We start from the raw sequence: 13,299 nt of genomic DNA on the forward strand, positions 1-13,299 counted from the left end.
TAATATACTATAACTTTAACATATAATTCAATAGTAACTAAAAAAATAACATATTAATAAATTTTTGTTTAAATAAATTAATAAATATAATTTTAAAACACCTTAAACTATATTAATGAATAATAAATGATAGTTTATAATATATTACAATTATTAATTATCATATTAAATTAAATAAACTTATTACTAATTTAACTAATAAATAATTAATATATATTTAATAAAATAGTAAATAAATTAATATTTAATAATTTAATTTTTATATATTAATACAAAAGTGCTTACCGCTATCTCCTAAATTTATCTCAGCATTGTTGAGTAAGGATAAACACACTATGAACAATTGTCCCTAGAGCATCATTCATTCACAATTAATTTTCTACCATATAAGTCTTTCAAAGGTGGATACCTCTCAATCTAGAAATATTTTAATGCAGCAAAAATTTGTGCATAAAAAACGCTTATAAAAACACCTCTTCACACCTCATTCCAAAATGTGTCTGCAACTCATCCTCTTAACTTTAATTTCATCGTTTCTCTTCCTTTCATTCATCCTGCAATCATGTCAACTGCAGAAACCTTTGGGGAAAAAAGCCAGCAAAAAAGAAAGATAGAGATTAAAAAAATTACCAACCCGAATAGTCTGCAAGTCGCTTTCTCAAAGCGTCGTTGTGGGCTCTTCAAGAAAGTCAATGAGCTTGGCATCCTCTGTGGTGGAGAGTTTGTTCTCATCATCTTCTCACCCAGTGGGAAGGTATTCTCCTTTGGCCACCCCAGCGTAGATGATGTCATCCAACGCTACCTTTCTGAGGCCCCCCAACAAACTTCCAATGTCATGCGATACATTGAGGCTCAGAATGCTCTCAGTGGACAACTCACCGAAATCAACAATCGTCTGGAAGATGCCAAGAAGCAAGTTGAACAGCTGAATTGCCTACTCAAGGCAGCTTTTTGCCAGTTTGGGTGGGCTTGTCAGGTTGAGGAGATGGACATGTCTCCGCTTATGAAATTTAAGGCGGCGCTGGATAAGCTCAAGAATCATGTCACTCACTATGGTTCCGTTGTTGCTGCTACCAACCCACCAACACATCAATTATTTGATGTTTCTGGTGGTCTTGCCAACGCCATTATCCCTTTCAATGACCCACCTCCACCGCCTCCTCAAACGTTTCAAGAACAATTTTTTCAAGGGCCCATGATGTAAGCTCATAAATTGTTTGGTTCAAATAGCATGGGAGGGTATGGAGGACCATCTGGATCCTTCTAAGACAATCTTCTGATGCCCTTAAATACTATTTGATTTAGTTCTATTCTTCTTAGTTATTATATCCTTAGATTGTTGGTTTGTCTTGTACAACATACCTAGTTTTTTATGCTTCAACTCTCTTTCTAGGTGTTATAGTTTGGCTAGTTGCTCTTATCATATATATACTTACTTTACCTGAGAGAATTGTTATCAATATTCTTCTTTCGTTATTTTATTGAATTTTTATGTTAATTATAATATTATATAACCAATGCCGACGCCTAGCTAGAGGGAGGAATCCCAAATCCCAATGGAAATTGCATTGTATTTTAATTTCGTCGGCAAAGATACGCACTTTTGTTCTTGTTTTGTTGTCGGCAGAGCATAGTGCTGCTGACGGCTGCATGCTTGACGGCAGATGATTGCCACGAATAATCGAGCCGTTTTGTTTTATCCTATTTCTTTTATGCCGCAAAATCGAGCCGTTTTGTTACTATTTGTTCGAGCTTTCTTTTTAGTGATACGGGTCTCAATTTCGAGCCATTTATTTTTATATTTTTTTACAATTAAACTAAGTCAAGTCAGATTTTTTTGACTTAATTGCAACTTTAGTCCCTGATGTTTATTAATACCATGATTTTAGTCCCTCGCCTAATTTAATTATAAGAATAGTCATTCACGTTCCCTCCCGTTTGCAATGATAGTCCTTCCGTCTAATTGTTGACGGAGAATGTTTACGTGGCAACGCACATGCCTCTCATGTGACCAAGAAAAAAGATTTAACTGCACTTTCGGTCTCTGACTTATACACATTATGTAGTTTTGGTTCTTAAAGTTAAAAAATTACATTCAAATTTATATAAAAACAAAAAAAAATGATAAGTATTCATATTCTTCAAATTTAATTACATATTTATTAAATCATAATCAGACATAATATTATACATTTTAATTTTAAATAATTTTTTTAAAAATGAAAGTAATATTATTAATAAAGCAACCATGAGTAATTTGTTTATACTTTATAGAGTAATAAAAATATCTTTAATCAATACATTCAACTTAATATAAAAGATATCGAAAAAAAAATATGAGGGATTATATATAAATAATTTCAATTTAAATTAAATAGGATAGAAAGAGAAACAATTATGATTGTTATCAAAACATTACTGAATAAGAATTTAAATAAATATTTTATAAAATCATTATCAGGCATAGTAAAATAAATTTTAATTGAGTGCAATTTTTTAAGAAGATGAATAGTTATTATTTTCTATTTCTTTATTGTTATTTATTAATTTGGATGCAATTTTTGGACTTTAAAGACCAAAACTACACGGTGTGTATAAGTAGGGGACCAAAAGTGCAGTTAAATCATTTTTCTTGGTCACATGAGAGGCATGTGCGTTGCTACATAAGCCTTCTCTGTTAAAAATTTGACGGAAGGATTAACGTTGCAAACGGGAGGGAACGTGAGGAACTATTCTTGTAATTAAATTAGGTGATGGACTAAAATCGTAGTTTTGTAAACGTCAGAGACTAAAGTTGCAATTAAGCCTTTTTTTTACATCGGAAAGATAAAGTGCATCTGTCAGTAATCGATCTCTGGACCTCTGATACCCAACCCATATGTTCTAAATTCCTACCACTTGAGCTATCATACTAGGACAAACTAAGTCAAATGTTACAAACACATACTTCCTCTGTTCCACAAGGATTGTTGTCCAAGTTGTGATACAAAGAGTAGGATGGCAATTATTAATTGTATAATAGTTCTAAAGTGCCCTTATTTAATTTTACTAATTCCATATGCAGCTATTAATTATCCTTAGATAGACAAGAATGTATTGAATAGAGAAGAGTTGCGGTTGTTTAATATGAAGGTGATAAGTGAAAGAAAATGCATTAAATGATGGCATATGTGAAAAAAATTAGTAAAAAATATAGTGGTTTCGTAAAACAACAAACAATTTTGAAATATTGAAAAAAAGACCAAAACAACAATCTTTCTGTAACGGAAGGAGTATATATTTGTCGTGGGGCACAGTCGGCCCAACACTAAATAAAGTCTAAAACAAATTTTAAAGTAAGACATTTTTACCTAAAAAATAATTTTTTTATTAAATTTTTTTACATAAAAATAATTCACAGAGAAACATGATTGCTTGTATGAAAGCAGAATCGGAAAATTCAGAGTTCACAATTGAATTTCAGATACTATTCTTGACAAAATGCAAAATTGTCGAGTTATTCTCTCATTTTTATAATTTTATTATCATTTAGAAACAATTAATGAGGGAATTGAAGAGACCAAACGTGGGATTGGGATGGAGTTTTATTGTTGTCGTGGTCGTCTGTTAAGTTTTTCATGGAGTTTTGTACAATTAATCATGGAACTGCGAAAAGCAAACGTTTGTCAGACTAATCAAATATGTGATGAAGTATTTTTTATTTCTTTTCATAGGGACTATTGTGTTTGGGTTTTTGAACGGAGGCATTGATTTTTGTTTGAGGTCTTCCTTACAAAAAAAAATCTATTCGACTTATCACATGAATGATAAGCCTTTTTTACTAAATAAATAAAATGGACCCTAAAACTGTTGTTTGGGCTACATTATGGGCCATGGCTTGGTCCTGTCGCTTTGTCATGCAAATACGTACGTAGTATATAATTTAGAAGCTTTATGGGGGGGGGGGGGTGAAGATTTCATCATATGTAGGTGTAGTTATAATAATATGACAATAGAACAAGAATCAAAACTGTCTTGTTTCAGATACATTGTATTGTAGCAGCCAAAGTAACAGCGGTTAAAGAATCTTCAAAATTTTATAATCCAGCCGATTTCACAACAGTGCATGATAGTGAGACTTAATTCCAATATATCTATAGAGTGTAATTTCTTTATGTTATGTTTTAGGAATGTAGCAAATTATATAAGTAAATCATATAGAATATCAAACTACTTTTGTAAGAAAATAAAAGATAATATTCTATAACACACAGATATCTAACATATGTGTGTTCATGTGTCTTGAATTGTCCAAAATAATGTCGCACATATAAGATGATAAGGCTAATGCTCGGATCTTTAGAAAAGTATTATAATTAGGAACTAAACAAGTACTATTAAATATAAAATGGAGATTAAATAATATACATAAAAAATTTAAAAAATTGATGAACACTTTTAAGTTTTAACTCTTTTGAATGAAAAAAGTATATTTACTAACTTAAGCGCCGACCGATAAATGAATCATTAGTCACACAATTACCAGTTATTAAGATATTAAAGAGGAAAAAAAATAACACCGTACAATTTGTGATTGGCACAAGAGTTTAATGGATATGCACTGACAGTGTAAAATAATTTTACACAGTCATCCAATCAAAGCATGTCACATAGGAGAGATAATTACATTTGACTTTAATTTTAATTAAAAGAATAATATATTTTTTGATTTGGCGGAATTCAATTGGCTGTAAAGTTTTTTTTTTTTATAAATTCTGGCCAAGCTAAAGTGTCATGTGTGTTGTTTAAATGCGATGTTCACCGATTGCCACCTTTAAATCTAGCACGAAGATATCATGTAAAATAGGGTAAATAGGGTGATGCGTGTTTGTCATTTTTTAGTCTTTGCCCTATCAATCATTAATGCACTTTTATCCGTGTACCAGCAATATAGCATTACAATAATAATAATAATATTTTACTAAAATATTGATTAATTCGCACTCAATTTCTCATCTATTTAATTTTTATGAATATTTTTTCTATCTCTTTTCTAATTTATCATTACAAGTGCTAAGAGCTAGAGATATGTGGGTGACTGGGTGTCTGAGTGAGGTGGAAAAGGTTCAGGAATCAATCCCTAACTGGTGCGTACAATTTATCTTCCAATATAAAAAAAAAACATCAATTATATCTCTTATTTTCCTCACATTTCTACCTTATCCAATGAGGGGGTGATGAAATTGATTTGTGAACTAACCATTATTCATATTAATATATAGTAGTATTATTTTCTTATACTTGAACCAATTGTTCAGAATTCTTCTATAAATAAAGGTGGGTTGGAAGCTAAACTATCATACCAATCAGTGTCTATATTCTTATTCCAATGGCACCAACAGCTCCAACCATGTTTGCAAAATTCCATTCAAATGGTGATGAGGGAGCAATTGATCAAGAAGAACTTAGTGAAGAAATGAAGGATCTCATTCTCTCTCTTCCAAGAGAGAGAGGTTGGAGAACCAAATATCTATATCTATTCCAAGGCTTTTGGTGCCAACCAGCTGAAATCCAAGCCATAAGCACTTTTCAGAAGCACTTCCAAGCCAAGCACAGTGATGTCTTTGTTGCCACAGTGCCAAAATCAGGCACCACATGGTTGAAGGCACTAACCTTTGCCATTGTAAACCGCCAGAAACATTTAACCTTCTCCAAGAGCCACCCTTTATTAAATTCCAATCCCCATGACCTTGTTCCTTTCATTGAGTACACTGTTTATGGGAAACATGACAAGGTTCCTGATTTATCCAAAATCCCTGAGCCAAGGCTTTTTGGAACCCACATTCCATTTTCTTCTCTGCCCAATTCAATCACCAAAGGCTCCAATTGCAAGATTGTTTATATCTGCAGGAACCCTTTTGACACTTTCATCTCTTCTTGGTGTTTTGTCAACAAAATCAAACCACCTTCATTACCCACATTGATGCTTGAGGAGGCTTTTGACATGTTTTGTAATGGGGTGGTTGGGTTTGGCCCATTTTGGAATCACATGTTGGGTTATTGGAATGAGAGCATTGAGAGACCAAACAAGGTTCTGTTCTTGAAATATGAGGACATGAAAGAAGATCCTGTTTTTCACTTGAAAAAGATTGCTGAGTTCTTAGGTTGCTCTTTCTCCTTGGAGGAGGAAAGTGGGGGTGTAATTGAGAACATAATTGATTTGTGTAGCTTTGAGAAGATGAAGGAATTGGAGGTAAATAAGTCTGGAACATTTGCCAGGATTTTCAAGAACAAGTTCTTGTTCAGGAAGGCTGAAATTGGGGATTTTGTGAATCATCTGTCACCTTTCATGGTGGAGAAATTATCCAAAGTCATGGAAGAGAAGCTAGGTGGGTGTGGTTTGTCATTTAGAGTGAACTCTCAATAGTGGGGCATGAACAATTAATCTACATGTACGAAGTTGTACAAGTAACTTTACAAGATGGGCCTACTCTGTTTGTTTTTAGCTATATATATAATGCAATAACCATATATGTGTTTCATAAACATGTGAAACAAATGTGGTTGTGGATTTCCCATTTTCAGAATAAAAAGGTTTATTGTGGACAGAAAGAACTACGTATGATAAAAGGGGCGATCGCCCCACTTTTGTTACAAAAGTCATTGGTATAAGCATTTCCGCAAAACATAACTTCCCCCTTCAACCACATACTACACACACTGTGTGACTGTGCACAGGGAAAAGCTTGCCTAATCAACTCAAATAAACTTTTTACTTTATCCACTGTCCTTCTTTCTTAGTTAGATAAAAATTTACTCCTATAATTAATTTATATTTCATTCTCACAAGTCAATGTAATGTACTAAAAAAAAAGTTGCTTAAAAGCATTTTTGGTCCCCCACGCATTCAAAATGTGCAAAAGGAGACCCTAACGTTTAAAAATAGCATTCTTAATCCTCAACGTTATACTCCGTCAGCAATTTTGGTCCCTTTACCCTTTTTCGTTAGAAAACTAACGTTTTCTGCCTACGTGGAATTTTTAAATAATATTTAAATTGATAAAATTAAATAAAAATAAAAACTCATTAATCTTCATCTCCTTCCTCCTACATGTTCATCATCTTCTCCATCATTAAAAACATAAAATCCAGAAAATAAAATAATTAGTATTACAGTCCCATTCTTCCATTTAATTCACCAAAACCCTTCATCATCTCGTTGTGAGCGTGGATCTGATGGTTGGTTTACTGAGGCCTCTCGCTGGGGTCAGATCTGGGTTGGTGAGGGACGAAATCGGGACTGGTGGCTCACGGTGGTGGCGGCGGTACGCGAGGCTGAGCTCGCAACAATGATGGTTCTCACTCAAACGATGTCTCTCTCTCACTCTCATTCTGAATCACTTCATCTGGGTGGGTTCTGTTGTGGTTGTAGCAATAATGGGTTGTGGGGTTTGGTTAAGAAAAGTTGCATCTAGTTTAATTGTGGGTGAGATGGTGTGTTTATGAATTAATTTTCTGGAAAACAAGTAAAGCACTTGGTACATTAACGAAGGGGGAATCATAGGAAAATAGAAAGGATTTGGAAACGGAGTACATATATGCAATTGGAGCTTAATACTAACCCACCACTTTCATTCTTTTGACTATTAAGCCTCTTCAATTTCGTCATATCAATTGTGTTCGTCTGTTCAGTTGTTTTCTTTCTTCGTGTGGCACTGTGGCTATATCTCTCTTGCATTTGGTTTGATGTTGACATATGTGTCTGGTAGATGGTGGTTGAAATAGTGTGTTTTCTGAATTTACTGGGTTTTAGGTGATGAAAAAATTAGGATGATAATTTTTTTAATTTTCTGGGTTTTATGGAGAAAGTGATGAAGATGGTGGAAGAATAATTGAAGATGATTAATTTTTCCTGGGTTTTTCAGAAAACGTTAGTTTTCTAACGGAAAAGGGTAAAGGGACCAAAATTGTTGACGGGGTATAACGTTAAGGATCAAGAATGCTATTTTTAAACGTTAGGGACTCCTTTTGCACATTTCGAATTCGTGGGGACCAAAAATGCTTTTAAGCCAAAAAAAAGTTTCAATTATCAATTAAGCTGTACAATTTCTGGCTCCTTAGTAATTCAAAGATTCTCTAACACCAATTTCACTAGTAGGTGACAGGGTCTTCACCCAGTTTATACTCATAATCATAGAGATGAGTGAATATATTGATGAGAGATACTATTTCTTAAAATATTATTTACTAATTAACAATCTAACAATAAATTATTATTTAGTTTTACGGGATATCAAAATTTGTTTCAAATTTAACAGAAATAATTTTTTGTTGTTCAATAAAAAATATTATTTTTTAGATATTTTTCTAAAAAATAAATTGATTAGTGTTTAGTTTCACTGATTAAAATCTTTTTTTTTCTCTTTCTTTTATCGTACTAACTTTTTTTATAAGCTAAGTAGTTTTTTAAAATTTCAGTATTTTTTAACTTCTTTTTTTTCATTTTTCAAAAAAAGAATTTGAAAAGTCTTAAAAGAAACACCTAAATATTTGGAAAAAAGAGATTTTTTTTTATTAAAAATAGGTTTTTGTTAGACTGATATAATAATTGAACCTAATTTTTTTGTTGTTAATAATATAAGTCAGTTATTGTAGATTTTTATTTAGCATGTGTTAAATTTTCACCCCTAACTATTTTTTCTTGTTCCGTCTGTTGTTCCTACTCTCCTCAGAGAGACAGAGGCCACGTGGGTAGGGTAACATAAACCCTGTGGTTGTGAGAATTCTCAGTTATGTTTCTACTTTCTAGTCATTAATGCATCATGTGACAAGTTTTGATTGTGAGAAGTGGTTTTGTCAATGTTCTATTGTTCTCTGATGTTTTAATTTGCAACAAATACAATGAATGCTTCTTTCGGACATCGTACGTATTGTTCTCCTTCCAAGGTTTCCGACTGGAATGTTCTTACAACTGATGAGCTCTGTAATGTATACAATTGGGTGATATGATATCCTTCATTCCATTTTCTTCTCTGCCCAATTCAATCACCAAAGGCTCCAATTGCAAGATTGTTTATATCTGCAGGAACCCTTTTGACACTGTTAGAAGTTGGTTCTAAATTCTCCAATTTTCTATGCGTGTTGCACCTCATGCTACTTGGTCCACCTCCAGCTTGTGATACATCATCAATTTAGGTGACTAAGCAATATCAAGATTGCTTCACAACATTACACCTTGCTGGTTGCTTCTTCCACCACATGCTTAGTAACCATGACAATGCAAGCCTACTTTTCCTAGCATTCCACCTCCTACTTGCAGCATGGTGAACGTGTCACTTGCTGGTTCATTTCCTTCACCCTTAAGCATTGGTTGGAGGCTATATATATGCAGCAATCTGGCTTCGTTGAGGGCATCACACATAGAGTGCATATACACGAGAGAGGATTCAAAGAAACACTAGATGGTAACCCGCGCGTTGCGCGGGCGTATTACTGATTTAGTAATATTTTAAATCTTAATGACAATATACACAACAAAGTTATGGGTATACAAATTTTGAATAGTAATATGGTCTTGTATAATTTTAATGCCTTTGTTAGATGCAATCTTTGGAATGTATATGAATGTGAGAAAAGTTTAATAATGAATGGACAAATTTTGATAAGACCCAAGTTAGTGAAGATGTTCCTTTTGATTGCCTTCAATTCCACCTACAAATTTTGTGTTCATCCTCACAAAATGCTTTTTGTTTGTGTTAAAACCAAAATGATATAAAATCGAAACTGGACCAACTAAAACCTTTATTTAATCAAACGCAAAAATATGCAAATAAGCAATCCCCCAAAGTGTCTATATTCAGTTAAACAACCATTACAGTTCCAAGGAATTTCGTGGATATACACATGCATTGTTAACAACTAATATTTACTACTTAAGTCTTGGTGATACTCCAACATGCATAAGACTATTTAAGAGGTGTCCAAACTTGTCCAAGTTGTGACTAAATAGGTACTTAGAATGATTTTTTTTGTTCTTCATGAGACAAAAGTCATTTCTCCCTAAGTTAGGCACCCAATAAACTTGAATATGATTATGTACTTAAAATGACTTCTTTAGAGAAAGTTAGTGAGACCCAGTAAGAATCACCTTCGTGAGGAGTTGGAATAAATGGTACATAACAAATCAATCCAGCTTGTCTACCAGTCTCCAAGCACTTAGTGATTGATAACTCATTCACGAATCACAGCCCTCAAACCCACTACAATTGACATCTATAAAAAGAAACATAAATCATGGTAGAAGAACCGGCTAAAACCTATGTGAAGAATGAAGAAAAATCATGGTAGAGGAAACAAACAAACCTGAGGGTAGATGTTAAATGAAGAAAAGGACCAGTGTATAAATTCTATAGAAAGCTGAGGACCTTGTTGTAATAACTAGTAGTTAGTTACTTTACTATAAATATAAGTTTGTTATGTTAGTTTTGATATTGATTGTAACAAACTATCAGATTGAGAAATCTATCAAAAGCTTCGAGCTTCTTCTTCTTCAACCTTTGGTTGTTCAATTCTTTGATGGTATCAGAGCCCTAACAAGGGTTCTGCCATCACCACAAGCTTCCGCAACCATGGTGAATACCAGAAATCTGCACAACAATGGAGGACCGCAAGTTCATGTGGTACAGGATCCGAGTCAGAGTACATCATCGCCGTATTGTACACATGCGAGCGAGAATCCATCTGCAGTCATGGTGAATCCGCCACTGAATGGTCGAAATTACAATGGTTGGGCGCGAGCAATGAAGTGCGCGTTGGTAGCGAAGAACAAATTTCGTTTTCTCAATGGAGAAATTCCGGTGCCAAACCCTACAGATGCAATGTTCGATGCTTGGGATCGTTGCAACAGCTTAATTCATTCTTGGATACTCAATTCGGTAACAGTAGAGCCTTTAACAGTAACTTTACCTTTGAACATAAGGTCTTCACAACTTTTTATGGGAACAATTGAAAAAGTCAAACAACACACGATAGTTTGTTTGTCATAATTCACAATTGAATTTGTAAACATAGAAAATAAATCATAACAGAAATTTACTTCGAAGGCGGGATAAAGCATGATTGGTGAAATCATAAGAGAATTTTTCCTTAACTTATATGCACTGCAAGTGCACACAAATCAATCTCAATCTAAAAATGCACTGCAAGTGCACACAAAACCCAAATTTTTAAAGTAAATCACAAATGACTTACCATAAAAAACATAGCTTGTATCTATGCCCAGGTATTGCTGAGCTTGTAGTAAGCATCCACAGCCTTTTCTGCAAGTGCTTAATATTGTATGTGTCGATGTTGAATCTTTTCAAAGAATAGAAAATAACATAGCTTTTATCTGTGCCCAGGTATTGCTCAGCTAGTATTGTAGCTAGTGTTGTAATATAAATAGATATGGTCATATTGATTACAACTGGACCAACAATTATTAAAAATGGAGCAAATTAAACAGCTAACATCCCCACGTTTTTTAAACAATGTATCTAGTGATTTCTTGTATAGATTCATCAATTATCACACACCCAAAATTCAAAAATCTGTGAGAAAACATTGAGTTATAAGAAGAGAATAAGGAAATCTGGTTCAATGCTTGATTTGGCCAGAGGTAACAATGTTTATATTCATATTATGTTACCGTATCTTCAGTTTCACCACTAAAATAAAAAATATAGAACACATTTCCAAGCAACACAGAAAGAAACGAAAGAAACTTCTCACAAGGAAGTCGTGCAGATAAAATTATAGGAAAATATAATATACCTTCAACAGCTTAATTTCTTTTTACTTAATTGATTTCCACAAGCTAAAGATGAGGGGCTCGAAGTGTGGTTCATCATTTAGTTTAGATAACATCATCGTCGAAGAGTGCATAGGTCGCCAAAACACCACTCGCTCAAGAACCATTGTAACTCGGTCGTCGGTCATTCATTTGCAGAGGAGCTTACGACATTATTTGACGAAGCAACAAAGCGATTGGTGGAGGAAGAGGGGGGCAGACCGTTGTCGATGATCCTTTGCGAGGGTGGTTGAGGAGTGAGGTGGGAGAAGAAGGGTGAGGCATCACCGCATCAGGATTGGGGTAGTGGCAGAAGGGCAAAGCTTATATTCATGAAGAAGGTACTGTGCAGCGGCAGGGGTCGAGCCCGACGGCGGCGACATTGAACACGTCTAGGGATTTGATGACACGGCCGAGGAGCTCCGAGAGGAGATATCAACGGACAACGGGTGGCTTTGAGATCTGTCGAGGGTCACGGTACATGAGCTAGTTGAGTGGCTTTGGCTTGAGCCGTGTTAAGCGAATTGAAGAGCGAGCTTTCTAGTGGCTTTTGGATTGCACAGAAAGAGTGAGACAGGAGAAGAAAGGATAGTGGAACGAAGAAAACGAAACCAAAAGAAAGCACAAAGGAGAAGTGCAGAAGGGATTGGAAGAATTTGGAGGTGTCCACGTTGGAATTTTATTGACATGGCAAAATTTGTATTATGTGTCGCTCATGTGTCGGCGCGCGCTTCACAATTCCTATATTATAATAGATTGGCACACTTGTTTTGTGTCATTTGGTTTTTGGTGAGAATTCTAGTTTCATTTGAGAGAGTTATTTTGTGAGAAAAATATTTCTCTTTGTCCTCATTTCTATAAGAGGATTTGTTATACTCTCCCTTTTACATAGTGGAACTTTGCTCGTGATCGCCCGTTGTTTTTTACCTCTCACATTGGGAGGGTTTTTCCACGTAAATCTTGTGTGTTCTTTTTCTTGCCACTTTACTTTTACTTCTCTTTAATTCTCAATTATCTCGATCATGTGCTTCCGCATTGCGCTGATACCCTAACAAGTGGTATCAGAGCTCTTATTGAGAATTTCAAAATGTCTCCTAAATTTGACATCGAGAAGTTTGATGGCAAGATTAGCTTTTCTATTTGGCGAGTCCAAATGAAAGCCGTTCTTACTCAGGACAGATTAAAGAAAACCTTAGATGGAAAGGCGAAGAAGCCAGCTTCCATGACTGACGATCAATGGGACGAGTTGGATGACAAGGCGCTTTCAACAATCCAACTTTGCTTATCAAAAGAGGTTCTCCGCGAGGTGGCCAGTGAAGCGACCGCCGCCGCATTATGGCTGAAGTTAGAAGCCTTATATATGACAAAGAGCCTCGCAAACAAGCTTCGTCTCAAAGAACGCTTATACACCATTCGTATGGTTGAAGGTACTCCTATTCAATCTCATCTTGATGAGTTTAACTCTATAATTTTGGATCTGGAAAATATTGATA

General features: G+C 34.6%; 2 protein-coding genes across 2 annotated transcripts; both read left to right on the top strand.

Annotated features, from left to right (window-relative positions):
- The first annotated feature begins 290 nt into the window (after positions 1-290).
- LOC130749149 (agamous-like MADS-box protein AGL62) lies at positions 291-1,290 on the top strand. Its single transcript, XM_057602445.1, has one exon. The coding sequence runs from the start codon at positions 563-565 to the stop codon at positions 1,202-1,204; it is 642 nt and encodes a 213-aa protein (XP_057458428.1). The 5' UTR covers positions 291-562; the 3' UTR covers positions 1,205-1,290.
- Positions 1,291-5,309: 4,019 nt separating this feature from the next.
- Positions 5,310-6,591, top strand: LOC130749461 (cytosolic sulfotransferase 15-like). The gene has a single exon (XM_057602828.1). It carries the CDS (start codon positions 5,369-5,371, stop codon positions 6,404-6,406), a length of 1,038 nt encoding a protein of 345 aa, XP_057458811.1. The 5' UTR covers positions 5,310-5,368; the 3' UTR covers positions 6,407-6,591.
- The last annotated feature ends 6,708 nt before the right edge of the window (positions 6,592-13,299 follow it).

This window comes from Lotus japonicus, chromosome 3, assembly GCF_012489685.1.
Source record: "Lotus japonicus ecotype B-129 chromosome 3, LjGifu_v1.2".
NCBI classification, from domain to species: domain Eukaryota; kingdom Viridiplantae; phylum Streptophyta; class Magnoliopsida; order Fabales; family Fabaceae; genus Lotus; species Lotus japonicus.

What these genes read in the sequence shown, in the direction of transcription:
- LOC130749149 (XM_057602445.1), top strand. Translation starts at nt 563, where the DNA reads ATGTCAACTGCAGAAACCTTTGGGGAAAAAAGCCAGCAAAAAAGAAAG.
- LOC130749461 (XM_057602828.1), top strand. Translation starts at nt 5,369, where the DNA reads ATGGCACCAACAGCTCCAACCATGTTTGCAAAATTCCATTCAAATGGT.